Genomic DNA, 27,432 nt, shown 5'->3' with positions numbered 1-27,432 from the left:
ATAAAGAGCGCTGTAATGTTCATGTTGTTTTGACTTCCCTGCTTCTCCCGTAGGATAATGCTGCTGTTTGCCTAAAAACTCCATTGGGACAGATCTGTAGGCCTATTGTATGACAAAGAATAGAAACACTTATCTATTCTTACCTGGCACACATCTATTTCCAAATAAAATTTGTGCAGATCTGACCCACTTCCAAAATAAAGTGTTTGGTGTGGAGACAGAAATGGATATTTAAAGATTTTGGATTTGTCTAGTCAGAAGGAACTCCCAGTCTTCCTTGAGAGAAGTTCGTTCCTCAAAATATTTTAAAGACATTTATAGTTTAGCAAACTATCCTTTTGTTGTTGGTTGGTTGGTTTTGGAGGGGACTGTTTTGGACCACACGTGCCCCATTCCCTCCCCCCCCCCCCAAACACATACGCACATACACAGTAATGAGTGGTGGGATGGGTTTAGGTCTGCCCTGAAGCTGAAACTTGCAGCTGCCTGGTGCTACATGTGAATTCTCTTCAGGTAACCTGCAAAGCAAAGCAGTGGTCAGATGGTGATTCAATTTTTACCATAGTATAATGTTAACTGGTTAAGTTTTTTTATCTGGTAATGTTAATAAAAATAATTTGAGACTGAAGGTGGTCTTCTCAAAACAGCTTACATAGCTATTCTGGTGGCTGCAAAGGACAATGAAACTTGAAACTTGTTGCTTTCCGTTTAGTCCCAAAGGTCTCTTCAAACCTCAAGGGAGAAGAAGAAAAACTGCTAACATACTTCTTTTAAAAGATCTTTTTAAGATGTCTGATGGCTATTCTAAGAAATATCAGAAAGAAGACATTTTTAAATTAGTATGAAATTTGTTCCTTTTGAGGTAGGGTTACATGTTACATTTTTTACCTAAGAAAAAAAATCAACTCTATGACCAGTTCTTATTTTAAAATTTATACACAGGCACAAAGTATGCTACTCTTACAAAATTTGATCAAAGGCATTTTGATTCACTGTAGTTCCCGTGTGGGGTAATACAGCGTGCTTTATATGTGCAATTGTACTTGAATTGTACTTGAATTGTACAGCTCGTTCTTTAGTCTCCCGTGGGTCAAATACGCAACTGCGTGGCAGTTCTCCGTGTGAGTGTGATTGGTTTGTGGTGTGTTCGGTTTGACGAGGAACAGAAACCATTCAGAACTCCCCAGCATCCGGTTGACTTGGAGCTCCTGAGTAGAGGAATAGCTTTTAAGTGTGTTTTTTGTGGCACTCAACTAACACAATTTCTAGATGATCTTTTAAAAATCTCTTATAAATATTGCAGATGACTAAATGTTTGTTTTACAATGCATCTTTTTGACTAAGTACAGACCTGCAGGTTCTTATATTACAGGAAAAAATGGAAAAATACGGACCTATTTGAAGCTAGATTTCTAGGTCTTGTGTTGGAATTTCTAAAGTAAAATAGTTGAAGGTGGTCTAAATTATACAGTTCCAGAGAACTGCCTATTGGGTTGTTTCTTAGACAAAAAAGTCACCTTCCTAATACCTATAGATGAATTATTGACAACTAGTAGTGATTTCTTCAAACCTAAAAAATGGTTTTTATAAGCCCAGTCATATCATTTGAGGAGAAGAAGAGGAACAAAGGTAAATGAAACCATGCCTCTGCTTTTGGGGCCTGATAGTTTGCAAGCATTACTGTTCTGATTCTCTCCCACTGAAGATTAAGAACTAGTGTCCAAGTATTGTTTACCATCCTTACTGTGTATCACAGACTGAATTCAGTTTTTAAAAAAAGATGGAAAATTCCTTCTGTTGCCATAAATGTTCCATCCTCTCTTTCAGTAGTTTTCTCCGTTTTCACAGGATGGAGACACATGTCCTCGTTTTCTGTACTCTGCCCATATCTTTATTTTTTTTCCTCTTATTTCCTGCCTTGTCTCCTGTTCTGTGTCACATTACTGCCTTTGTTTCCTCTTACTATTGTTGTGACCAAGCCACATTTTCTACTTCTTCAAGAGTTTTTCTGTCTAGAGTGCCAAAGGGTCTGCAGATCTCTCGCCTGTCTCCTGGGAACTTAAGTTTCAACTTCTTTTCCCAAAGTGATTTCCTCTGCGTAGTTTCCTTTACATAGCTTGTCTCTTGCAAGGTACAACTGTCTTTATATTTAAGTACTGTAATGATTAAAAACTTAAAATACCTTCCAAGCCATGTCTGGTAGGATTTTGGCAGGTGGTTTAGAAGAGAGAAGGGGTGGGGGGGAAAGATGACAGATGGCATTTTTTTAATCTGAATTTGTCTGTTGCTCATCTTCCAGTAGAGCTTAAATAACAAATTTTGTATCTATTTACCAAAGGAAAAAAAAAAAAGCTTTACAGTGATGATAAAAGGATTAAATTTTTTGCAGTTTTAATGTCTGTATTTTTTCTTAGACAGAAATCAACAGAGATAGGAGGACATTTATCAGCTTCTGCTCTAACAGCAGTTTTCCTGGGATTCATATGTCAATGCATCTTCCTCATATCAATTATTGTCAAGTCACAGACAAGAGTAATCATCACGTTTATTTTATCCCTTTTGGTGAGACACGTCACAAAGTTAGTTATTCTAGTGAGCCCGCACTGCGGCTTGTTATCTGTTCCACAAGTAGAGACGTTAATAGATTATCATGCATCAGTTGCTCCAGATTCATGATTTGGCCTTTTGGCAATTTGTTCATCTGCTCATATGCTCTTTTGCCTTTATTGCAAGTCCTTCTTGGATAGGTCTTTGCTGTCTGTGCATCATGGCAAATTTTGCTGTTTCTTTTTTGTTTGTTTTGGCTTTTTTTTAATTCACTACCACTATTAAGAATCAGCTGGTAGAGATCTTTTCTCCCTGCCCCCTTCCACCAGACTGCAAAAAATGAGGAAACTTGCCAGATAAAATCAACAGACAAAATTTAAATGAGAAAGACAGAAATCAGAATAGTGATCTAAAAATATATATTAGAAGGGTAATTGGGAACTTTAATTTAAAAAATTGAAGTCTAAAGCTGGTGAACGAAAATACCTTGCACTAGAAGGGAAAGAAAGCAATCCGGGTACCTCCGTTGTTGTACTTTATAAAGATTAACAGAAGTGTTTAATGCATCGCTTGGAAGCAGATATAAGAAGGAAATGACCAAACATCAAAGAAGAGAACGTATTTTAATTTGAAGACTTTACTGGCCAGGTTGTCTGTCCTGTTTATTTCTCTGTGCTGATGCAGTGCACTGTTACCCTGAGAAGAGGAGCTGCAGGGCGGGCAGGTACTATTGCTGCCTTTGGAAAGTGTGGGGAAATACTAAGCAAAGTTGTCTGCTCTGTAAATGGCCCCTCCTGGGACTGTGGTGATTTAAATTCTTTCAAGCTTCTGCCTTGGTCTGAAGGAAGAATTAAATAGGTACGGATTCCAGAAATAGTAGTTGTTTTACACTCCAATATAGAAAGATTTGAATAGTCTCAAACCAGTGAGCTGTGGAGGCTGTCAGCTCGCCTGCTTTCTCTTGCTGTAGAATAAAGAGGAATGTTTGCTCGTAGACAGATGTTTGAGGCCTTGGGCAGGGAGGCAGTTTCATGACACTTCCCCCCCCCATCCCCCCCATTCCTGTGCAGCTTTGTCGTTTCATTGCTGAAGCTGCGTGCACAGCTGCAGCAGCTCAAGTGCAGGGTTAGCGGCCTTGTGGTGCTCTGTTAACTGACAGCTATGCGCTAGGGAAGTAAAAGTTAGCGCAGTGTCCCGCAGCTGTTCTGCCCTAGAGAAGCAGGTTGTTGTTCGCAGAGCCATGGCCGAGGCACCACATGCTCTGTCCGACCCTCAGGAGAGCAGCTGAAGAGGCAGCGTGTCGGAGAAAGATGAGGGGAAAACCGGAGTTGTTCTGGGGCCACAGTCCAAAATCTGTGAATTTCATTTATCTACTGTAAGAGGGTCTTAAGACTGATAATTCAGCTTTTTATAAGCATTTGTTAGGCATCCTGTTACTAGCAGTTACTGACAGAACAGGACCTAGTTGTAGTTTTTTGCCTTTTCACATCTGAACAAGTAGTGTGATCTGTTTCCTAGTAGATTAGTTCTTGTGTTGCAGAGCTACTGTCTCTGCTCTGGTATAAGTTGGCCTCAAGAGTTAGCCAGGTATTGACTAAACTGCAGATTCAGTTTATTCCTCAGTAATATGATGACAATGTTGAAAGCAGCTATAAGGCATTTTAGGAAGAGGGGAAAACTTATGTACCAGTTACTGTCTAGGCTGTAACATTTCCCGAAACCCAAAGGTGAGACCCCGCCCCCCCCACACACTCACACACATGCTTATTACCAGTAATATTGTCAGTTGCTTTAGTAACAGAACTTTTTTAGTTAGCATTTTTGCAGTATGTGTATAGTTAGGTTCTTGAGTGGTTTTGATAAGTATCTTCTTGGTTTCTATAGTGATTTTTGCCCTCCTTTTCTCCCAGCACAAATGCATAGGCGTACTCCAGGCACACTCCAGACTTTCCTAGATTCACAGAGGGTAGGTAATATTCAGTACTGTTTGTAGTCATCCTTTCGCTACAGAATCCTTTCACCCAATCTCCAACAGAACTGGCCCAGTAATCTCTCTGCCTCTCTGTTTTTGGTTCAGGAGAGCCCAGTCTGTTGTGGTTTGTCTTGTAATCTCTGATGGTCTCTTCCAAGTACTGTACAGTCTGCCGTTGCCCTCATGTAAGCTTGTAAGGCATCTACAGTGTCCTTCAACAAGGAGCTCCAAAAATCTGCAATTCTTTGCATGAAAAGCTGTCTCCTTTTCTTCCCTCAAAGAAGGAAATATCAGCCATTAAGATTTTGCTTTCTTAGCTCTCATTATAAAAGTTCGCTTGGAGATATCAACTACATGAGAGAGTACTAGACACCCACAGCCTGTTACAGTTGATACATGCATTCACCTTATTGCTTGTAGTTTGAAATAACAGTAAGAGGAGCATCTAGACATGCCACTCAAGTATATGTGTGACAGTCCATGCAGAACTATTTGGCATCACATTAGTGCTTGGATAACATCACAGATAAAAATCTGTTACCTGTTTTTGCTGTTACATCAAAGAGGGGTCAAAGAGAGTTCATCAGGGCATTAGTTGATTCATGGACTTTATGTATATACTTCCAGTAAAATGGTGATTAAAAAAGCCACTAGACAGTCTAAAAACACAATGTTCTAGATTACTTCACTGATGCCTCTCTGACATGCCTGTACACTAATGCACGCAGCATGGCAAATGAACAGGGGGAATTAGATGTCTCTGTGCAGCTGCACAGCACGGTTTAGTTTTGTGTCTTGGTTCTGGTTATGCCCCAGAGAAATGAATGTTAATAATTATAGATTAGTCTGTGTTTCAAGTGAGGTTACTCTAGTTCCTTCCTAATGCTAGCTAGAAGGTAGTAGTTCTTATGCCCAGTATTTTGATGCATGTGACCCATGTGTTATCAAAAATACACATGCAGTAAATACAAGTAGAAGAATATATGCTTGTAAACATAGTTGTGCTCAAATCCTGTCACGCTTTGGCAGGATTACAAAATTCACTGCTACTAAATATTTATTTTATCTATGCATTCAAAAAGAAGTATTCACTCTTACCAACTTTAAATTTTTCTTTGTCTGTCTCTTCTTTAGTCATATGAACTCAGGAAAGTATAACTGCTTCAAGAATTGTGTGGCAATATTTTTTTTTTAAAAATATATATTTTTTTAAGTGAATCGGACATAGCAGTAAGAAGACGGGAAGAATGGAAGAAACAGAACTTTTGAAAGAAGCATATGTACTTAAGGAGGCCCATAGCTGATTTTAAAAAATACATGTGTGTGTGTGTATATATATATATATATGTGTCTTTGTCTGTCAACTTATAAACTTCACCATTCACACTTCATTAAGATAGTGAATTTGTTCACATATTAATGCAAAAAAAAATTTTATGTCCTTCCCCAGAAAAACAGCCTAATTCCCTCATTTTATAAAATATTTTTGTATACCTTGTTCTGAATTATTTGTCTTTACTATCAGAGAAAAGTGTAAGATTAGCCATCATTTTATTTTTTCCCTTTCTAGGAGTGCTTAGACAGAGGAAACATCTTCCTGTAAGCGAAATGAATAGGTGACTTTTGCTGCTTCACCTATGGGCAGAGAGCTGGGACTCCTGGGGGTTCATCAGCCACACAAAAGTTCTACTTCAGAATTCATTTCTTTTGAGCTTTCACAGCACTAATTGGAGTAGGAACTACAGGTAAACAGTGACCTTTATTCTGCACATGGACACAAACCAGATCAGTTCTACTGAACAAGAATTAATTTCACTACCCGAAGTAATTATTTTTCCAGGAATACTTGGAGGAAGAAAAAAGTTCATATTACAAGCTATTTTTAGGCTAAAATTTACTTACTTAATGTATGAAAATCCAGCTAGACGATCTGGAAAGTTAGGAGGAATTAAACACTCAGTTATACAGATGACAAGGCATTATGAAACTTTACTATTTCTAATAAAAGCAAATGCCATGTCCTCCTGTGCTTTTCTCCACCTAGCAACTTCTTTAAAAAGTTTATGTGAATTAAAATGTTTTCTAGTTAATTGCCATCAAAATACATAAAGCTTTGGGCTGAATGTAATTCAGATTAAAATTCAACGTTTTCAGGGTTTCAGAGATTTGTGTGTTCACAGTGCATAACTACTGGGGAGATTAGCAGAGGAAGAAATTGCAGTTTTGGTAGCTAGGTGAGGGGCTTTTTGTACACAGTGAGGCATGAGGAGACAGTTTGGGTTTCAACATAGGCAGAAAACATTCCGTCAGCATACTTATACGATCAGCAGTGAAACAATAAAGAATTGACAAATAGTTAATCTATTTTGATGCACGTAACCTAGGGGTTATCTATTTAAAAACAAAACTGCAACTCAGCAACACTGTGGGGATCTGGATATGCACAGATAATACAAGGGGAAGTTTATTCTAGGACCTGTCTCCTTCAAAGCTCCACTGACTCTAATTTACCCATAGCCTGCATCCTTTCCCATAGCTGGCTCTCACCATCCTGCTAGTCCCTCAGGTTCAGAGTTGTATAAGTTATCTGAGATTCAGATTATATAAAGCGGAAGCTGGCATTATCTTTAATTTTCAGAGTTAATTGTCCGTGTTCAAATGAACAAGGTACAGCTTACATTTTAGAGACATCAGTACTATGCAGGATGGAGTATGGGGGGTGTGTTTTTTTGTGTGTGTGTGGTTTTTATGCCCCAAAATATGATATCGTTCTAAAAATGTAGAGATAAATGCTGACGTTTTTGCGATGCATACCCTACAGTCTCTGAGGAGTGTATGTAGCACTATATTCTGCAGCATAATCTGGGGCTTCAGAATTATAGAAAAACAAAACTTAGTCTGCTGTATGTAGAAGTTCTAATGTTCTTATTATCACATTAGGACCACATTTAAATGTGTAGTTGCAGTCCATACAGCTTGGAATTTCAGACATTGTTTCTATTATCCTTTGAATAGAAACAGTCAAAGAATGGATGTGGAAGCCAGCAGGAATTTGACATCTGAGCAAAAAATAAAAGTGTATCTAGCTCTCTTGTTTTTTTTTTTCTTTGTGAACAAGAGCTGGAGTGGCTGTTCCATTTCTTTATAATTCCAAAACAACACAACTTCCTCATTTAATTCTTCCAATTTTTATGCAGTAGTGAAATACTATCTTTTCCCACTCCTTCAGATATTTTTACAAGCGAAGTCTGTAAGCCTTTTAGTCTCATATAACTTGATGCCTTCACCTAAATAATCTGAAAACAAGCATTTTGTACGCTCGTGTTTTGTCACTGAGCTTTGTCATCGTTATTCCAGAAATAATGGTGCCCTGAGGCATAGTCAGAGCTAACATACCTTCACGCATTTATCCACCATTCATTCTAGTATCAGTTCTTCCTTCCTCTGACTTGAACATAACAGTATGTGAAATATTTTTGAAACTTGTTCATTGAATACAGTGAGCAAGTCACATGATAAATGAGCAAGTGTAACAATTAGAAATTACATAGCTGGATAATCACACAAAACTAGTATTTTAATTATTAACAAGGCCAGTAGACAGGTTTTGACATGAAGAGTAATAGTAAGCCAGTGAAAGATTCTGGAATTTTTGTGCTTGTTGTGTTTTTGTGTTGGTTTAAAAAATGCATATGTCTTCCACTTTGGGACCAGAGAGTTAAGGGAAGGGATGGAATAGGAGCAAATCAAAATAATTTCGTGATTTTTTTTCATTTAACTGATCAATCTCAGTAACATTAGAGTATCTGTTGCCAGCATCGAACCTGCAGTGAGCATGGCTGCTGGGGGGGTGGTTTTACCAACTGCTTAAAAAAAAGCTAAAGATGGCAGGAGGTGTTCTGTTATCTCTTCATTGGTAAGAATAGAATTTACTGTGCTGGGCTATAAAATAATATAACAGTGGACAGAACCCCAGTGTATCTTCTCTTACTCTTACCAAATAAATCTGAAGCATTTCCCCTCGTGTTTATTGCAGAGAAATCCATAAAACAGACTCCAGGCTAAATATGACATTTGTATATGTACAGTTTTATAAAGCATGGCATTTTCAAGTAAGAGACCAGTAAGACATGTTTGTGTCTACCTTCAGACAACATACTAAAACCTGATAAATTGACCTGTGCTCCACAGTACCTATTTGTGTGCTCTGAACAGGGATGCACAGCAGCTGACTTGCACCTTTTTCATTAAAGAATAAGCTTTCATGCATTTACCACAGAGCATACATGAAGTAATTCTTGTTAAACATCTCATATACAATAAATTCATATCTTCCCTTATTTTGCAGTAACTTGCTTATGTCTCTGTATTATGAGACCTAATTCCTTTTATGTGTCTGTCTGTAGGCAGAAGATGAGAAATGCTCTTTTCGCAGAGGTTGGACATGTTTGTTTATGTAAGAATAACTCTTGTGCTGTATCTGTGCAGTCAAAAAGAAAGCTGTCTGTCCTGGCCAGTCCAGATAACTGCAGGTACATGCTGCAGTCACTCACAGGCAAGGAAGTTGATAACAGCTGTCTGTGTAGTGTATTCCTGGATGCACTGAGAAACTTTATTAGATGGCTGTGTTGCATGTCTACGTAGGGCTTATCTGCATTCATGTTGGACTTGAAGCAGTCATCCCTCCTGGAATGCTCAGCCCCGCCAGCTCTGCAGCACTAACTCTCTGCAATCAAGTGTTTTGGTATCTCTCAGTGCATTCAGTGTTATCTAGGTTATCTCCTTGGTAGTTTGGAGACTGAAGACTTAGTGGTAGGTCTGTATTATGCATGTAAATACTATACCTCACAGTCCTTTGATCAACGTGTGTTACATACATTTAAAGGTGAAGAAACTGAGGTGTTATGATCACTGTTTTCAAAGATTTTACAACAGTTTTCAGTAAGTCACTGCCAGGAATAAAAACCAAGAATACTGTAACCACTAGACCTGTATTTTTCTTTTCTTGTTCGTCCATAGGGTCTGTATGTGTCTGGATATGTAGGTATATGACGGGCAAAGTATTGTTTCCAGAAAAACGTATGCATTGTCCCCCTAAAGAGAAGTAGTACTTGACATTCTGTGGTAGTTGAGGAGTTTTTGAGTGATCGAATCTCCTTAGCTTTGATTTTTTGGACAGGTTCGGAGAAGCATTTGGTTGGCATTTTTCCTCCTTTTGAAAGTTGGTAGAGATTCAAAAATAGTGCACAAAACGAAAAGAGTGAGATCAATGTTTCTGATAAAGAATTTCTTGACTTGTGTTCACCCTGTGAGTTGTGCACCTTAATAGTGGTTGCATGGGCCTGTCTGAACCTCAAGGCCTTGGGCTGCCATTTTGGGAGGTAAGGAGTTAGCTGGGGATGGAAAGACTGGAGTTTGTATTCTTTCTGCTCTATCACCCATTGCTATCTTCATGGATCTGACACTCTGTTTATCTGACAGTGCACTCAGTACTGCTTCGCCAGGGAAAATTGCACAAAACAAGCCCAGTGCATCAGCATTTTCATTGTGTATTGAGCTGAGCCTCCCTTCACATGGTCACATCCCCTTTTTAATCTGGGATTCCATGTCCCTTTCCCAGTCCAGCCTGTTTCTGTGGTGTCTATTGCTGGTCTCCCTGAGTTTGTTTCTGTGATTTGGGTGTTTTTTGTGTGGCTGAGTGTTAAGACCTACAGGACTTTTGGAAGTGGCGTTGTTTGGGGTTTAGGCAATACACTTGATTTAGGGTTAGTGGTTTGTGACAGACTAAGGTGATGGCTGCGTTCAAGTTGGATTTCCTCCCAGAGATGATGGTGGACCATTGCTCCTTGAATGCTAGCCCCGTGTAAGTATTTTCTGTCTTCATATCTAATTTTATAATTACGTTGATATTTGGAATTGCTGCCTCTGAACTCTTTACTATCTGATGAATATCCCTTGAAGGGGCCAAAGAAAGGAGTAGAAGAGCTTGCAGTGTGTTTTCTTTTATTTTCTTTTTTTTTTTTTTTTTTCCTTTTTTTCTTTTTAGAAATCTGGCTGGGTGAGCTGAAGTTGGTTTCTGGACAGGGCAGAAAAAATTATTGTCCTGTCAGTTAATTTGGGGGAGAAGAGGCATGGGGGGTAAAACTATTTGTCAGTATGTTTGCAGTGTGCTAGTGCCATGAAATCAGAGGTTGAAATCCATTTTTGGGAGAACAGTTCCAGTTCTTCCCTGTTGATGGCTTTTAGTCCAGAATAAAAACATTATAATCGGGAATACAAGATTCCTTGAAATACTGCTGAGGTCATGTTAAAAGTCACTCAGTTGTCAGGAGCCACACTATACTCTCGAAGGTACCCATGGGAGAGAAAGCACTGCAGTAAATTACTGCTGGAGGAGGGTAGATGATTTCCAGTTGCTCACCATCAGAATGAAAAGTGTGTAGTCCACCTCTTTGTAAAAGGTAGTTTGCTGTGATGTTTGAGGAGGCCTTGGCCCTTCCCTGAGGGAGAAGGGCAGCAGGAGTGAATGACTGATAATGAGTGCCTTCCTTTCTAGTAAGAAGCCTTGTGCTTCCCGAGGTCTGTAAAGTTTTAGAGTTCAGAGTTCTTTCTGGCACCAAGGTCTCCTCAGGCTCTGAACAGCAGCGTGTTGGGGGCGGGGGGAGGCGAGGGACAAAGACAGACACTCTGCGTGTACAAGTAAGCAGAATTTTGACAAAAATTGACAGAAATTAATGATTTTTAAATTACCTGGTTTGGGGAAATCTTAATACCGGGGAAGAATATGATTGCAGATGGACAATAGGAGGAGCACTGTTTCCCATAATCTGCAGTTAATAAGCCATTCAGTAAAAATCTTTGAAGGAAAACAGCAAAGGGAGAGAGAACGGACTAGTCTGGAAGAAAGCTGCTTGCGTCCTTTAACAAAGAGTTTGGAGAGGGGGGCAAATCATTCCATAGTTACTGTTCCCCTACCACGTCTTTTCTAGATCATACGGGGATCGTCAGCAGTTTTATCGAACCTATCGCTATAGCTGCAGTAGGATGTCACTGCAGACAGCCTCCCACAAAGGCTGGCTCTGTGGAATATCAGGCTTTGGCTACTGATAACAAGACCTCACACTGCACTTGGCAAACAACAAGGAGTCAGTACAGACAGCAGTGTATGGCTGACAGCTTGTTATGTGGAGTATAACATAGACAGTTCTGTTAAGAGGCTGTAAATTGTTGATGTTGCTCAATGCAGTGCATTGAAGCCTAGTGCTCTCCATGCTCAGAACTTCAGTCTTGCTGTAGTCTTAAGAAATAACGCCTCTGCTGGCACTCCACTGTTACTCAACTTGATTCACTATATAACTAAGTTGTCCAAGCCCAACCTGTTCAGAGTCTGCCGTAACCTGAGCCTGTTTTTTTGCAAAATATTGTACTGTAAACCTTTCATGGGACTTCTCTTCAGTTGTACTCTTCTTCTCTGATTCAAGATGGATCTTCACCTGGGGAACAGTTGTAGATAGTCACATATAAACAAAAAAATAATTTTTATCCTCTAACTTGTCACTGTATTAATACTGCTTATTAATGACTTCAGTGGTCAGCAGTTAGACTGAGTTTAGGCTCCTTTCTATTCTGATTTCTTCTGCAAATTTTACAGGGTTGAATTCGTGGTATTTTTCAGTCATATCACAGATTTATGTTCTGAATCCTAAATGTTGACTACATTCTAAAAGCAAACATTAGGAGAGGTTTAGCTCTGTAGGGAGCATTTGGTTTCCAAGTATACAACCAATGAATGTGAACAATGTTTCTGAATATTTTCTAGCATGCGAGATTGTGAAGGTGCAAGAATCTCTTTTCATACATATATATATTTATATTCATTTTTATATATGTGAATTCACACACACACACATATATGTATATATATTTTTATATATAAATAATCTCACTGTAAACATGCTTGTAGCTGCAATACTATGTAGAATCTGTGGAAAGAAAATATAACGGAAATTCATTGTTGTTTTTCATAGCTCAAAGAAAATGAATGGCACACTGGATCACCCAGACCAACCAGATCTAGATGCTATCAAAATGTTTGTGGGTCAGGTACCACGGAGCTGGTGTGAGAAGGATCTAAGAGAACTCTTTGAACAGTATGGTGCTGTCTATGAAATCAACGTCTTGCGGGATAGGAGTCAAAACCCTCCTCAAAGTAAAGGTGAGAATTTTTCATGTGAGACTTGAGGTCTCAGCTACTTTGGCACAATTACATTCTTCCTTGTGTGCTTATTCATCCATCCCTTTCTCTTGGACCTCTGTGTGTCCAAGTGTGCATGCAAGCCTAGACTTTATATTCTTTAACTGTTTGTGTCTAAATATAGTTGTCCTTGGACAAAATTGTTAACCTGAGCTGAAGAAAACTTTTTAGGAGACCAGGAGTAATAGCAGTATGGGTTATAAATGCAAAGAGGAACATCTTGTGAACATTGTTTTGATTCAGAGCATCATTGTGATGCTGTGGTATGCAACAGTATTACTGAAATGTCATGTTTTAGATAAGATAGAAGAAGGTGCTAGACAGGGAGCAGGTTTAGCTCAGTTGGTTAGAATATGGTGCTGCTAATGCTAAGGTTGTGGGTTCAGTCCCCATATGGGGCTGTGCTGAGGGTTGGACTAGATGATCTGCAGAGGTCCCTTCCAACCTTATGATTTAACTCCGTAATTTCTGTCCAAGGAGTATTTTCAAGAGGATGCTAATCCAACATCCTAGCTAAATTCTATACCTGATTTTGCAGTTTGGTAATATTTAGTATTTATTTCCTGTGAAACTAGGTTAGCTTGGGTACTACCAAGTAATTGTTGGGTTTAACTGTGGAAGCTGATACACTGCAGAGGCAATGAGTTCCCTTAAAATGACAGATTAAAGAACTTTGTCAAAAAGTGGCTGAATACATCTGGGGAAAGATTTTATGTAGTCTTATTCTTTTAGTTCATATATTATAACTGTATTTTCCTCAGGTATTCATAATGTGACTCTTGAGAAGTGGGATTTCTTGTGAGATATTCTGAGTTTACAGCTGATTAGCACATCATTTTTTCCTTTCTGTTGTTAGAAAGTGTTTGGTTTTTTTTCTCCCCCTTCCCTTTAAGGTAAAATGTAAGTATGAGGAAAAACTTGACTGATTCAGATTAATCATTAGTTATTAGGGAATAATTGCTACTGATCAGTGTAAAAAAATGCCATTATCTTAGACTTTGAAGCTAAAATAAATAGCAAACAAGGAGCAATGAGATTTTGAAGCTCATACCTAGGTTCTAGAGTATATACTGATTTAAAGTTAGTAAAGCAAATTACATTAACCTGCACTTTAGCCTGCACTCTGACTATCGCATTCCTGTCCAAATCCCTAAGACTTATTAAATTGTAGAGTAAGGAGGATTTACCAAAGGAATAGCAATGGAAGTGGTGATGGATGGGGCCCTAGTTATGAAGACTGTTACATATACTGTGCAGCTGCTATGAATAGGGAGGAAATAATTGGGATTTGAGAGAACATGCCCTCTACTGACTTGCAGTTGTTCACTGGCACTCAGACTTGAGAAAGGAATATAGCCCAGAAGAAAACAAAGTCTTTTCTTCAGCTTGTGAGCAGCAGCAAAGAGTTCAAGGTTGAGGCCTGCTTGTGTACATCATGACTTATTAACTGTACCTGCTTTTGGAGACAAATGGTTTATAATGAACCAAGAACGTTCAGTCTGGTGCCATCCTTATTTTGAAAATAATTCATTCGAGAATTGCTGGAGTGCAACCCACTTTGCATATCAAAGACTATCGAGAGGAGACCAAATGCTCTTTCCAGGATTCAAGCCAAAGACTACATGTTACTGACTGAAAGTAGGAAAAAAATAATACTGACCAGTATGTGCTCATTGTCATTACTGGGCAATTTAAGAGTCTGTATGGGGAAAAGAAAAAAAGAAAAAAAAAAGTTTCACTTTAAAGTTACTAAGAGATAATGTATTAATTGGCAAGATGTTTAGGCAAGGAGTTTGAACCATCACACATGGCAGCAAAATACTCTTATTTATAGAAGAGATGACAGCTTTAGTTAAGAATTGTTCAGCAGATACATGATTAAAACATTCAGTCACTTAGATACATTTGTGGTGTTGAGTCAGATTTGAATAAATCCTATTTTATTACTTATCTTACCAAAAATCTTTTTGTAAGTGGTCACAATCAGTAATACCTACCTATTCACATCTGCCTTCTTTTGCCTGTCAGATATTTTGCACGAGAAGGGTGGAAGTGGGAATTATAATATCTGTACAACACAGCAAGATACATAGTGTTCTTTCCTGGCTAGCACTTTGTTTCAATTGCAGGGTGCTGTTTTGTTACATTTTATACCCGTAAAGCTGCACTAGAAGCACAGAATGCTCTTCACAACATGAAGATCCTTCCAGGGGTAAGAGAACTTCACAACTCTATCTTGTCTTTCTGAGCTCTGGCACCACTGATGTATAAACATGTGTTATCTTGCCTTCCAAAGCAATGTCTTAACAGAACGCTCTCAAAGAGCAAGGTCATGAGATTTATATGATAACAAATCTAAGAATAATTCTGGAGTGTGTGGGAAAATAATATGGTAATTAAATGGGTGGTGTAACTCCTATAATAACAATTTCTGGGCAGAAAAAATGGCATATCATTAGGAAATACACAAGAAAAGCTCTTTCTTCTTCCAGAAATTTATGTATTGTCACATATCCCACTCTCTAGAGGCAATTTAGGCTATCCTGTCTTGCTTCCACTACTCCTCTTATGGGATATATCTCCTCTACTATAAAGTGAATGCATTTAGGATTAAATGCTCTTTTTGCATTTCAGATGCACCATCCTATCCAGATGAAACCAGCTGACAGTGAGAAGAATAATGGTAAGCTTTAAAGTCTGAGTTTTGTGGTATCATTAATGCTAGCGGGGAAACTTCAGTGTTTTCCTTCTATTGAACAGCTTCCAATAGAAGTCTTCATGAATTGCAGTCTTCACGATTTTTTTTTAAGTGTGCTTTTAGTACAGTAGATAGTGTAAGTGATGTCTCTAAAATTCTGCGACTCTGCATCTCCTGTTGCTTGTGGCAAAACTGTGATACTGGTTGGGGAAACATTCAGCAAGTTCTTGTTTGTACTGAGATAGTTTAAATTTTGGGATGTGTATTTTGTTTTTTGGGGGGGGTAGGTTTGAGGGATTTGGAGGTTTTTTGTTTTTGGGGGGTGTGGGGTTGGTTTTTTTTTGGGGGGGGGGAGGGGTTAAGTGCTTTGCCATTTTGAAGCAAGGCCTGTTGCAGCTTCTGCAGGATTCAAAGGATCCAAAACATTTAATATACAAGGGAAAAACAGAATTCAAAACATTATTGTAGAGAAAAGTCTGTGAATACACTTATGTATATTAGCCACTCCAGGTGGATTAAGATGTTTAGCACCTACAACTGTGTAAATGTGGGTTATCTATGTATTCCCATGATTTTCATATATGTATAGATAGGTAGATACAGATATTTATACACAAATACATATATGTATTTATATGTATAAAATATATATACACATGTGCATGCACACACATATAAAAGTATATGATGCTGGCTGCAACCTGGTGATTTAATAGCCAGTTAAAGTCATGTCAACTGAAACAGTTTGGAGTTTTCCTCTTCAACGTCGTAGGCAGCTCAGTGCTTAAGTTGATTTCCTTGCCTTCCCTCTATCCATTACACAGAATAGAATACTGTCTCCCTTGAAGCTTCAAATTTTGCAACATCCTTCATCATGTTATACTTTCTGTTGTGTTGAATATTGTATTTTTAAATGGTTCTATATTTCCAAATACTATTCTGGATGCTTTGCTTCATGTCTTACAAGTAGGTGTTTCAGATGGTGATTGGCATTTTAAACAAGTAAAATGAGAGGTATAAAGTTCTGCTCTGGATTTCAGTTTATTCCACTCCCTCTAATTGACTGCTAACTGACAATAGTAACAAGTTAGGAGAAATGTTTGTCTGGACCATTTATTTTTAAGTAGTCCACACACTGAAAGGTGTTCTTCTGCACTTAGAGATAAGATATCGTAGCACAAGCAGTCCGTCATTCTGATTTGAGGTGTCATTTTCATACTCTTACTACAGATTAGAATGGATGAATGTGAAGCGGAACTAAAACAGTCGCTGTTGCTTCCACTGAGACAGGATCATGAGGAAATAGGCAGAACTAAGTTTAAGTGATTGGCACGATGAAGAGGGTAATCTAAAGGGCTAGACAGAAGCCTTCTGCAGGTAACTTGCTTGTTTAGATATAGGATAGGCATGTTGAGAGTGTAAAAATAGAAGAGATAGAGGAGGAGAAAGGATTAAAGTAGTCCATTAAAATACATACAACTCTTCTCTCGCTCAGCAGGAGGAATGGACCATAAGAGATAAGGGGAAGTGCTGCATCTCTCTGCAGTCTTTTCTTTTCTTACATACTTGCAGTTCACAGGCTTGCAAGGAAGCAAGATTCATCTAAATATAAGCATAAAACACCTATAGGCATCCTGCAGGTTTATTGAAGTATCTCATATACATTCTCTCAAAAAAAAAAAACAAAAAAAAAACTGATTTTGGCAAGCCTCTACTCTAAATACGAGAGTAATAGTCCTACAGTTTTCAAAGAGTGTTTGACAAAATGAGGTCTAATATGTCTTCATCAATCTCCACCCACCCCCACTCCCCTGTCATTAACAGTGCTATTTCATGGCAGCTTTACCTTACTGAAAGTTTTGTTTTTTCAGCCAGTTATTTCAGCTTCTAGAAAAAAAACAAGGTAAAGCTGAAAAGGGCATACAAAAACAAGGAAAACTGTGATCTGAGTTCTGCCTTGATACAAGTGTTTCTTTGCTAGTAACACTCTTATCTTTTGATTTCTTAGCAGTAGAAGATAGGAAATTGTTTATTGGAATGATATCCAAGAAGTGCAATGAAAATGATATCCGAGTGATGTTCTCCTCCTTTGGGCAGATTGAAGAATGCAGAATATTACGGGGCCCAGATGGTCTGAGCCGAGGTAAGCACAAAACTTTTCGAACGGTTCAAGTTTCTCCTCCAGATGCCACCTTTTGCAGCCCAAGGTGGCATTTCAGTAGTTGCTGTAATTTTTTTTTCACAGTAACCATTTTAATTTCTTTATTTGTCCCAGTAATTGTGGATATAGTGAGTGACTTGGTTCCTTTTTTTTTTTTTTTTTTCCATTTTTTCTTTCTCCAGGTTGTGCATTTGTGACTTTTACAACAAGAGCCATGGCACAAACAGCAATCAAAGCAATGCACCAAGCACAAACCATGGAGGTAAAACAAGTTGATGAAAGGGGAAAAAAAGATGTAATGAGTTAGGCAGTCACTATGGAGTTTGGGAAACTAGGGGCAGAGGGAAGGATAAGTGCAACGTGAGTCTCAACAAGTACTACTCGTGAACCTACTGTGTTTGCTCTGCTCCTATTTTTAGAGCTCAGGATAGAAACTTGATCTGCAGAGAAAATACCACAACACAAATAAGCATTAAAAAAGTAAAAGAGGTTTTGAACCTCTAAGGAAATTAGTGTTGTTTGAATAGATGAGAATGTAATATATACTATTTGAATATGTGAAAGGGGGGAAAAAAACTTTCAGTGATTGAGTCTTAATGCAGCATTTCTGTGACTGCTGGGGAGGGATAGCAAGGTTGTAATTGTATGAATTACTATTTGCAGGGTTGCTCTTCTCCCATTGTGGTAAAATTTGCAGACACACAAAAGGACAAAGAGCAGAAACGAATTGCTCAGCAACTCCAGCAACAAATGCAACAGATCAGTGCTGCCTCTGTTTGGGGAAACCTAGCTGGTCTGAACACACTTGGACCCCAATACTTAGCAGTGAGTTTCTAACTTTGATTTTTTTTCATCTCTTCATTATTGATTATGGTGTCATATGGTGTCATTTTCATATAGTGTTTAATGTCTTTGCTTTCAGAAGACTTTTGATAGGTGCAGGGTTCTTAATCCTTATTTTGTGGTTGGGGAGGCTGAATCACAAAGAAATAAAGTTATGTGCTAACAGTCGCTCAGGATATGTCTGACAGTGGAGCTTTTAACCCCAGTCCCTGAAGCCCTGTGCACTGAAACATTTTTTTTCCCTGGCTTATGTAGAATTACTTTGTGCTGGGGAGATTTTCCTCATATGTTGTGGCCTCCGTATTTATTCAGCAATTCTTAAATGCCCTGCCTATCTGATGACAAAGATTTTGTATTCCTCTTCCACTGTTCCTTCTCCAGCATTTATTTTTCTCATCCTCTTCCAGTGAGACCTAGAACAGTATTTGATGTTGTGTAAATAGAAAACAAGGTCAGGTGCGAGCACCAATGCACAGTAAACAAACAGGAAATACAGAGAAATTACTCTGTAACAAAAATGACATGATGGAGGCTAGTCTGCTGTTGGTCATTACTTTCAGTTGGTTTTGCTGGGTCTCTAAATGGGGGGACGCTTTTCGTGTACTTTTGTCTCTGTCTCACATGGATTGCCAGAGTGACTATGAGAACTGTTTTCATGCGACATCAAGATCTGGAGAGCAGAAAAGGAAAATTGGACCTCATTCTTGCAATGATATACTGCTAGAATGAGGACATTCCCTCTTTCATTGGAATTTCTCTATAACAGCACCTAGTTAATGGAAAAAGGAATAGGAAATCCCTCTAAATAGCCTCTCAGCTGAAGTTTATTTCCCTCATGTGCTTGCTGTGCCCTTGTGCTAAAGGAATGTGGAGGGAATCCCCTTGCACAGTGGCTCTTTGGTTTTGGTATGGCATCTGGCAGTTTTCCTATGCTAGCAACATCAGCTGTAAAGTCTGGCTTGAGGTAGCGTATCCTTAGTGATGGCACTGTTGACTGAGGTGCTTTGAAGGGGAGTTTTTGCTCAATGCTGATTCTAGGGTTTTTTTTGTCTTGGTGCATTAGATACTAACTTCCCTTAGGCTAGTACACTTATGCTAGTAGGGAAAGTGTTCTTGTGCTGTTGCTTTGGCTGTGGTGTGGTGCAGTGCATGGGCATTGTGGACTGTTACTATGGTGGTGCTCTGGCTGCAGTGTGTAAGGGGAATTCTCTTTATCCTTTGCTAGGATGTGGTGCATGGGCGGTGGGAATTCCTTTTGTGACGGCGCTCTGGCTGTGGTGTGATGCAGTTTCTCCCAGAAGCGGAGCCAGCCCTCACTCTCACTCTTGTTTTGTTTTTTGGTGTAATGTCTAGCTTTATTTGCAGCTCCTTCAGCAGACAGCAGCTGCTTCATCTGGAAACCTGAACACATTGAGCAGCCTCCACCCAATGGGAGGTGAGTTTTTTCCACCAGAAGACAGATTCAGTGTCAAAGTCAAGAGGAGGAGGGTAGAGAAAGTAGTCAAAATGCAGAGACATTAACCTCGTTTGTATAAATCAGTAGTCCTGATTTTATCTATTCCTGTGGAATGACGCAATACTGTACTACAAGTGTGAATGTTCCTTCTTAATCTTAGTTAATCATTGTTCCCAAGGTAAGTTGTGGTATGCTGTTAATCTCCCCTACCTCTGGTATTTAAAGTTATCTTTTCTTACGGTACAGAGATAGAGGTCTCTATTTTTGTTCAAACAGATACAGATTTGAAGCATTGTGTTTTAAAATAAATACTTTAGTGCATATGTTTCAGTGGTGATGGCTTCTTTAGGTCTCCTATTTCAAATTCTTTCTTTCTTCAATACCTCTAATCTGGAAATGCTGTATTGCAAGGAAAATGAATTAGTCCTTCATTCAGGTTCTTTATTTTCTCCACTTGAGTTATGTGGTTAATTACAGTTTTGCTGTGATGGAGGGACATGTTTATTTTTATTAATTGACAATGTGAATCAAATTCCTTGCTGTAGACTGCTAGGCAGATAATTCACCAAGTACAGCAGATAAAAACATTGTACGTGAAGACATCTGAAGTAGCTTAAATTCAGATCTTTGGGGGATGTGGAGACAGCAAAAAAAAAAAAAAAAAAAAACTGAACTGGCTGGAAATAAATTGTCCCTTCTCTCTGTAAAATCCATGTTAGTAACCCCATTCACCACATTCTCTAGGCTTTTCTGCCAGTAGAAAAACTATAATTATGATTATAGTTTTACCACATAGAGGTATGTGGTAGTTCAGAATATTGCATGCCATGTCTGCACAGAGATTAACTTAAAACTGCTATGGAAGTAGTGTGTCTTGCTTGTCTGACTTGTGTTTGAACACCTATCAGTAACAATTAAAAGCTTTTGAAGTGTTAGGTTGTTTGTTAAATGAATTTTTATTTACATTTGAGGTAGATTCTATCCATGGTCTCTTAAGTTCAGGGTTTTTCTTTTTTCCTTCATGTTAAACCTCTTCAGAGTTCTTGGTCTTTTGCAGAAGTAAAGTTGTGGGTGGGCTTTTATTGTTTTAATCAGTTTCACTAATATCTCATTTTCTGTGTGGTTGTGATCTATATAGATTTTGTTAAGAACATGATGCTGCTTTTTCCCTTGCTTCAACTTTAAAGCAAGTTGTAGTAAAGAAGAAAAACAATATAACAATTCATATTTATTTTTATTACAGTAAGGATGTCGGGGCCTATCTACTTGAGGTTGCATATAAAATTTTCTGGGTTATTTTGTCTTCACTCTTTAAAGAATATCTTAAAAATTGAGAATTCTGATGTGTGCATATATAGCAAATTGAAATGTGAGTCTTTCATAGTGCTTTAAAATGATTATTCAAAGTCTAATTATTCACAGAAAAAGTTATAGTGTCAAAGTCCCATTAATATCTTGGCTTATCTCCTTTCTTGAAATTCATAGAAAAAAAATAGGATATTAGATTCCTTTCTATATCAGACTTAACAGACAAAAATTAATCTTGACCCTATTTGAAAGCAGATGGGAAAACAATGTGATTAAAAGAGGACAGGTGCAGTGTACACATGCCAGACTGCTTCAGAAAGGAAGCAAGCTGCTCTATCCTTGCTTTAGCTGTAACACTTGAAGAGTTCTAGCCCTCTATAGAACAATAAAAACGATAAACCTTTTTGGTTTTAAGTTCACACTTTTTCTGTGTGGCAGTAGCACCTTGAGAATCTAAATAGGCACTGAATGTAGATAAAGAATTAGATCCTACCGCAAGGAGAAAATAATTTTATAAGATAACAAATGAAGTATGCGAAAGGTGGTAGAAGTCAAGAAGACGGATGGTTTATATTGCATTGGATCATTGTCCATTTAAACTTTCTTGTTGTTGGATAACCTACTTAAATTACAAACTGAGATTTGAATTACTTGAGATACGTGCTTTGTTACCAAGTACTTAACTGAGCATCCAAAAGAAGAGGTGCCATATCTACCTGTGACATTTGGTTGTTGTTACATTAATGACAATAAACTTAATGTTGGATTTAATTTTATAGGAAAAAGTACTAAGGATTGATAGAAGTTAGTTGGGACGAGGAGGAACTATTAGAATAAATAAAGTTAGAGACACAATATGGAAATAGGGAACAGGGAAGGGTGGCAGAACAGGAAGAATGGAGCTAGTCTACTGAAGGATGTATAAAATATAAAAGTCTTGAAGATGATCAGTATCAGTAACAATCCAGTGGCAGGGGAAGAGGGCAAATTACTTTGTCATTACTGATTAGTTTATTTGAAAATTGTGATTGAAAATGAAAGTGAGACAGTTGGGTAAGTTGTCCTCTAAAAGTTCACCAACACTGAGACATCTTCCTGCTGCAGTATTTTGGCTGCTTACCCATGATATGCCTGATGTTTCCCATTTCCTTTGCAACTTTCTTTTGGCCAGCTGACTAGCCTGTGCATACATTCGTTAATCCTGTGGCCAGGAACTGCGACTTAAAATTATCCCACAATTGACTGCTGCTTCTTCACTGCCAAGGAGACCAAACAATGTGCTGATATTAGGTGCTGGCAGGTTAAAGATGTGACTTTGTGTCTAGTGTGTTACACAGGCCTTTTCTAAGAATTCTACAGTCGTTGCTGTTCCGATACAGAGAATAGAGGGATGTGAGCCAAGGTCATTGTCCTGGTATCTAGACTAGTTCTCTGATGTGCAGATGAGCTATCAAACCCTGACTTAACTTTTCATTATAAGTGCTATGCTTTCTTGAGAAGAAAGAACACTGCCTGGAAATTTCTGTTCTCTGGAGTCTACATCTGGCATCATGACCACTTGGCGTTTTAGGGAAACTCATCCATCTGGGCAAAGAAAGACTACTTTTTTTAGTTTTGTGAAGGGATTACAATGTGGAAAAGGTTTTCCTTTTGAAGTCTGCTTTTAAGTTAATCTCTGTCATTGCTGATGACCTCACGATGTGCTGAGGTTGCTGGATCTGATAAGCTTTTTTACCATTACAGCAGAAACTGTACATTCTTCAATGTGTTACAGGATTGAATGCAATGCAGTTACAGAACCTGGCTGCATTAGCAGCTGCGGCCACTGCAGCTCAGAATACACCGAGTGGCACCGCTGCACTCACTTCTTCCAGCAGTCCCCTGAGTGTGCTCACCAGCTCAGGTAAGAGACTACCTGTGCCATAGTGTGTTATCGCTTTGGTTGCCTTGGGAGTTATTCCAGAATAGATATGACCTGTTTTTTTTGACTTCTGTTGTCATATCCATGTTGGTTCTTTAAAGGATGGCTAGCAGGTTCTCTGGTATTTGTTTAGTGAGGTATCTGTGTGCCACCAATTTCTTTGTTCTTTTTTAACCTGTTGTGTTCCTTTCTGCAAATAGTCAGATTAATTAAAGTAACGGAATTTTTGAGGCTGTCATGAAACAAAGGTAGGTGGCCTCTTTCCAGTCATGTTATTACAATGTCATCACGTATTCGGTTGATCAGTGATTTTAGGCATATGCTGTGGCGGACATAGTGTGTCCCTCTAGAGGTTGATGTAGAACATGCCTTAAGCATGAAGTAATACATTCTGTGCCCTAGAAAAGTCCACTTTATATTCATTTGACATTAGCGGAGAGAAAGCTACTACAGGTATCTCGCAGAAGTAGAGTTGCTAATCTGTTGGAAATAGATTATTTGGAACTGACTATATATAGTGCACATCAAAAATCACTATTTTACTCTTCCTGTTGTTGTTTTGTTTGTTTATTTGGATAGAGTGGAAGAGTTTGAGGGGGCTTTTTGTCCTCCTTCAGGCTGTGTACGTTCTTCTATCCAGAGAGACTGGGATTTCTGAACGAAGTCCTCCTGATAACATTGTTAAACATTATCATTAAATGCAACAAATAAGGGAATAAAAATTAAACTGTGCTTATTTTGGTCATGCTCAATTTTTATCACAAACGTGAGTCAGTATCCTACTCACATCTTTTGAGTTATTTCTAAATTTTGGCCTAGGAAGGGAGGCCTGTCTTTCATAAAAAGCCAAATTGCTTATCAGGTTTTGAAATACAGCCTACAGAGCTGACATCCTCACCTGTGGTTATGAGAGACCAAACGAAAGGGGGGAAAAACATGTTTTAAACTGCCACAGGTAGCTTTTTGCATTGTGTTGAAGGTCCAGTGAACCAGGATAAGAAAGGGTGATTACAAAGAAAAGCTATTTAGAAACCCAAATGTCACAAGATCAGAAATTAAACTGAGTGTTTTGCCCAACTTTCTACTTAAGAAATCTTTGAGAGACTTGAGCTCAGAGTCTTCTGTTGTTAGATGGGTTTTCTCCACAAAAAAAAATGTAATTTTTAATCTTTAAAGATAAAAATTTCAAAATTTACCTTGACTACCAGCCTATGATATAATTAAAAAAAAATAGAGGGCTGAGGCCATATGAGAGTTATATTTACAACCTTCTGCTGCTTCCTCTTAGAGAAAGCATTAAAGTGAATATAATTGAGAATTCTCCCCATGTTTCCTCAAGTAGTAGCAGAGCTGGAATGGTCAGGTTACTTTTGCTATGACTGGCGCTTGGAACCAAGATTTCCCTGTTGGCTCCATCTTCTACCATCTGGAGCAAGTTTAGTCTCCTGTCTGTTGAGGTGGTGAAAAGGACTGGCAGGTTGTAGAGTTCAGATGCGTCACACATGCTGCAGAATGCAGAGCCAGACTTTCCTCAGAAGTGCACAGCAAAAGGACAAGAAGCAATGGACACAAGTTGCAACAGTGAAAATTCTGGCTGGATATAAAGGAAAAAAATTAATGATGAGAGTTGTGAACACAGGAACCAGGTGCCCAGAGAGGCTGTGGAATCTCCCTCCTTGTAGATAGTTGGAGATTCAGCTGGACAGGGCCTTTAACAGGCTTATCTAACTTTGAAGTTAGCCCTGCTTTGAGCAGACAGTTGGATTAGATGATCCTCAGAAATAAAGCTATGATTTTATGATTCTTTGGGATTGGTTGCCCTCTGTGAATTTTGCCCTCTGTAAATGTCCCACAGCGCCTTGCAGGTATCATTTCCAGACTCGTCTCAGGATTCTGTTGCCCTTTTGATCACACTGGCTGGCAGGGGGCTAGGTGTTGGGAACAGTGGTCTGTTTTCAAGCACCATCTATCCTGAATCTAAGCAAATTTATGGTGGCCTGTCATGTCAGTAAACAATTGCATGTCAGCGATCAAATGATCATGATGGGTCATTTGAGTGAATATCCTAGAGAGTTGTATCAGGTAGTTTATCCTTCACAGGCTTTCTTTAACCTGAAGCAGCCACTATTGTATTGCTCTTAGCACGTATTTTCTAGCATAACTTCAAAGAGTAGAGATTGGCTTTGTTCAAGAGAAATAAAAGAAAAAGAAAGAGATTCTGTAGGTTATATGGTCTATATGCAGTAACTGATCTGTCAAAACCTGAAAGTTTTAGGGCTTTTCATTAGAGATGTGAATATGCTTTGCATTTTAGAACTGCATTTAAATTGAAAAAAGCCTCAATGCTTATAGGCAACATTTGATCTCATTTCTTCTCATAATTTATTTTAAATCTTTGTAGTTCATCACTCTGCACAAGCTATTATCTGTTACAAAAGCAAACTTGAAGCTCTCTTTTGACTAGTTGTTTGTATGTGCGTTCACACTACATGTGTTCACACAGAACACTGTTAGACTTCACACTAGCCAGAGAATCCCTCCTGAACCATACTTAGATCTTGGAAAAAACTCAGTATATAGCCATTCAGTGCCATGTAAATGCCTGCCTTGTCTAAGTGGGACATATGGCAACATCCACTATGATAACCTCTTAAACCTAACTGCAGATGAGATGACTACTGGCTTGACTTCTATCCATCTGTCATCCAAATGTTCACCTGATGCTTGTTTTGACATCTATCCCAGATTGTCCTCAAATTACATAATTGGTGGAAAAATCTAGACAATTAGGAGCTGTTACTATTTTAAGTTTCTTTCACCCATACTGATAATCTTCTGTGTGTTGGGGAACTTGCTTGGAGGACCTCACAGTGCAGTCTGTAGACTAGGCCCAGGTTACACATCAGTATGGGTGAACTCAGAGGTGTTAAGTATTTTTGTTGTGCTGTATTCCTGCACATTTCAGGTCATTCTTTTTAGATTTTGGCAGGCAGGTGTGGTGGGAGTTTTGTGTTTGGGGGGTTTATTTGCTTGTTTTTAGTATAGAACAGGATGAGGCAAAGTTCCTTCAACTGCCAAATCTGCCCTTTAGAAATTAAGTCTACTGCTGCATTCATCTGTAGGTAATCCATATTACAGGGACTGTGAACATAGCAGATAATCTCTCATTTAAACTGCTGATCTGTGAATGAGACATTCAAAAAGATGATGGAAGTATTTCAGGACTGGAGCATCTTGGAAGCCATCCTTTTGACTCGGACATCAACACAAATAGTCTGCTCCAGTGCAAGATGGCATGTTTGGAAGTGCAGATATACTTTTCTTTCTCCTCCTTCCATCAAAGCAAGGTCCAATAAAGACCAGATAATTTTGCTGTCCTTAACATGTCCACAATCGTATTGTTTTTAGGGATGTTGGAGTCTTTCTGCTCTTACTTAGAACTATTTCTGGTACAGTTCAGTCAGATTCTTTGCCTGAATTTTAGGCTAAGCATCAGGAAAATCCTGTAATCTGCCTACCTCAACAAGTTCATAGTTAATATCCCTGTCCTAGTTTCATCATCTTTGCCAGCTATTCCTTACTATTCATTAAAAAACTTTTGAAAGCTCTCTGGCCTTTCGGTAAGTTCTATTGGAGTTCATTCAGCAGCTGTTTTGGCCAAATATCCTCAAAATTATTTTACTTCATTTCATCCTGTTGTTGATCATTAAGATAACTCCTGTTACAAACCCTGTTTCTCAGTGAGAGCTTAATCTAGCCCTTTCCCTTCTGACAGGAAAGCCCTTTTAACTGATGACTGCATGCCTTCTAATCTGCTTGTTCATGGTGACAATATTCCTGATAGCTAGCACTTTGGCCAAAAAGGTAGGGAAGATGCATGCTTCAATGGCCAGGTCATCTTACGCGGTTTTCATAAAGATAAAGTGACTCAACACAGTGAAACTGTGATTTCTGTTTCCCATTTATCCTGGGAAATAAATTGCTTTAGCTTTTTCTTTCTGAAGTGTGGTCTGTCTTCTGTAGAAGTAATAATGTGTTCCATGAATCTTACACCATCTTCTTATATCATCAATGCAAAACTCTTTACAAGGAATCCTCATTTTTATGTTCACACTAGAAAGGGTAAAGAAGTTTTTGGTTGTCTTACAAACGATTTCACAGTAAGTTATAGTCTATGCAAAGGAACGTTGTCAATATTGATAGTCTTACTTTGCTTCCTAATGGTCCGTACAGCTATAGTTCAAACTAACAGTGATTTCTTAATTTATCATT

General features: G+C 38.5%; 1 protein-coding gene across 12 annotated transcripts in view; it reads left to right on the top strand.

Annotated features, from left to right (window-relative positions):
* The window catches only part of CELF1 (CUGBP Elav-like family member 1), a 63,729-nt gene that overhangs the window by 20,422 nt on the left and 15,875 nt on the right, over positions 1 to 27,432 (top strand). For 5 of the 12 annotated variants that reach the window (XM_062577105.1, XM_062577097.1, XM_062577101.1 and 2 more), the window contains 8 exons: positions 12,547 to 12,734; positions 14,903 to 14,985; positions 15,408 to 15,456; positions 17,480 to 17,614; positions 17,815 to 17,894; positions 18,296 to 18,457; positions 19,829 to 19,910; positions 23,014 to 23,142. In XM_062577105.1, the coding sequence (XP_062433089.1) occupies positions 12,557 to 12,734; positions 14,903 to 14,985; positions 15,408 to 15,456; positions 17,480 to 17,614; positions 17,815 to 17,894; positions 18,296 to 18,457; positions 19,829 to 19,910; positions 23,014 to 23,142 (898 nt within the window). In that variant the 5' untranslated portion in view covers positions 12,547 to 12,556. Of the gene's footprint in view, positions 1 to 6,240; positions 6,265 to 12,546; positions 12,735 to 14,902; positions 14,986 to 15,407; positions 15,457 to 17,479; positions 17,615 to 17,814; positions 17,895 to 18,295; positions 18,458 to 19,828; positions 19,911 to 23,013; positions 23,143 to 27,432 lie in introns of those variants that run through there. The other 7 variants (XM_062577108.1, XM_062577104.1, XM_062577107.1 and 4 more) reach the window with 4 other exon arrangements.

This window comes from Rhea pennata, chromosome 5 (genome assembly GCF_028389875.1).
Source record: "Rhea pennata isolate bPtePen1 chromosome 5, bPtePen1.pri, whole genome shotgun sequence".
Classification (NCBI taxonomy): Eukaryota; Metazoa; Chordata; class Aves; order Rheiformes; family Rheidae; genus Rhea; species Rhea pennata.
The sequence above is the reverse complement of the archived record's forward strand: the minus strand, read 5'-3'. Positions and strand labels throughout refer to the sequence as shown.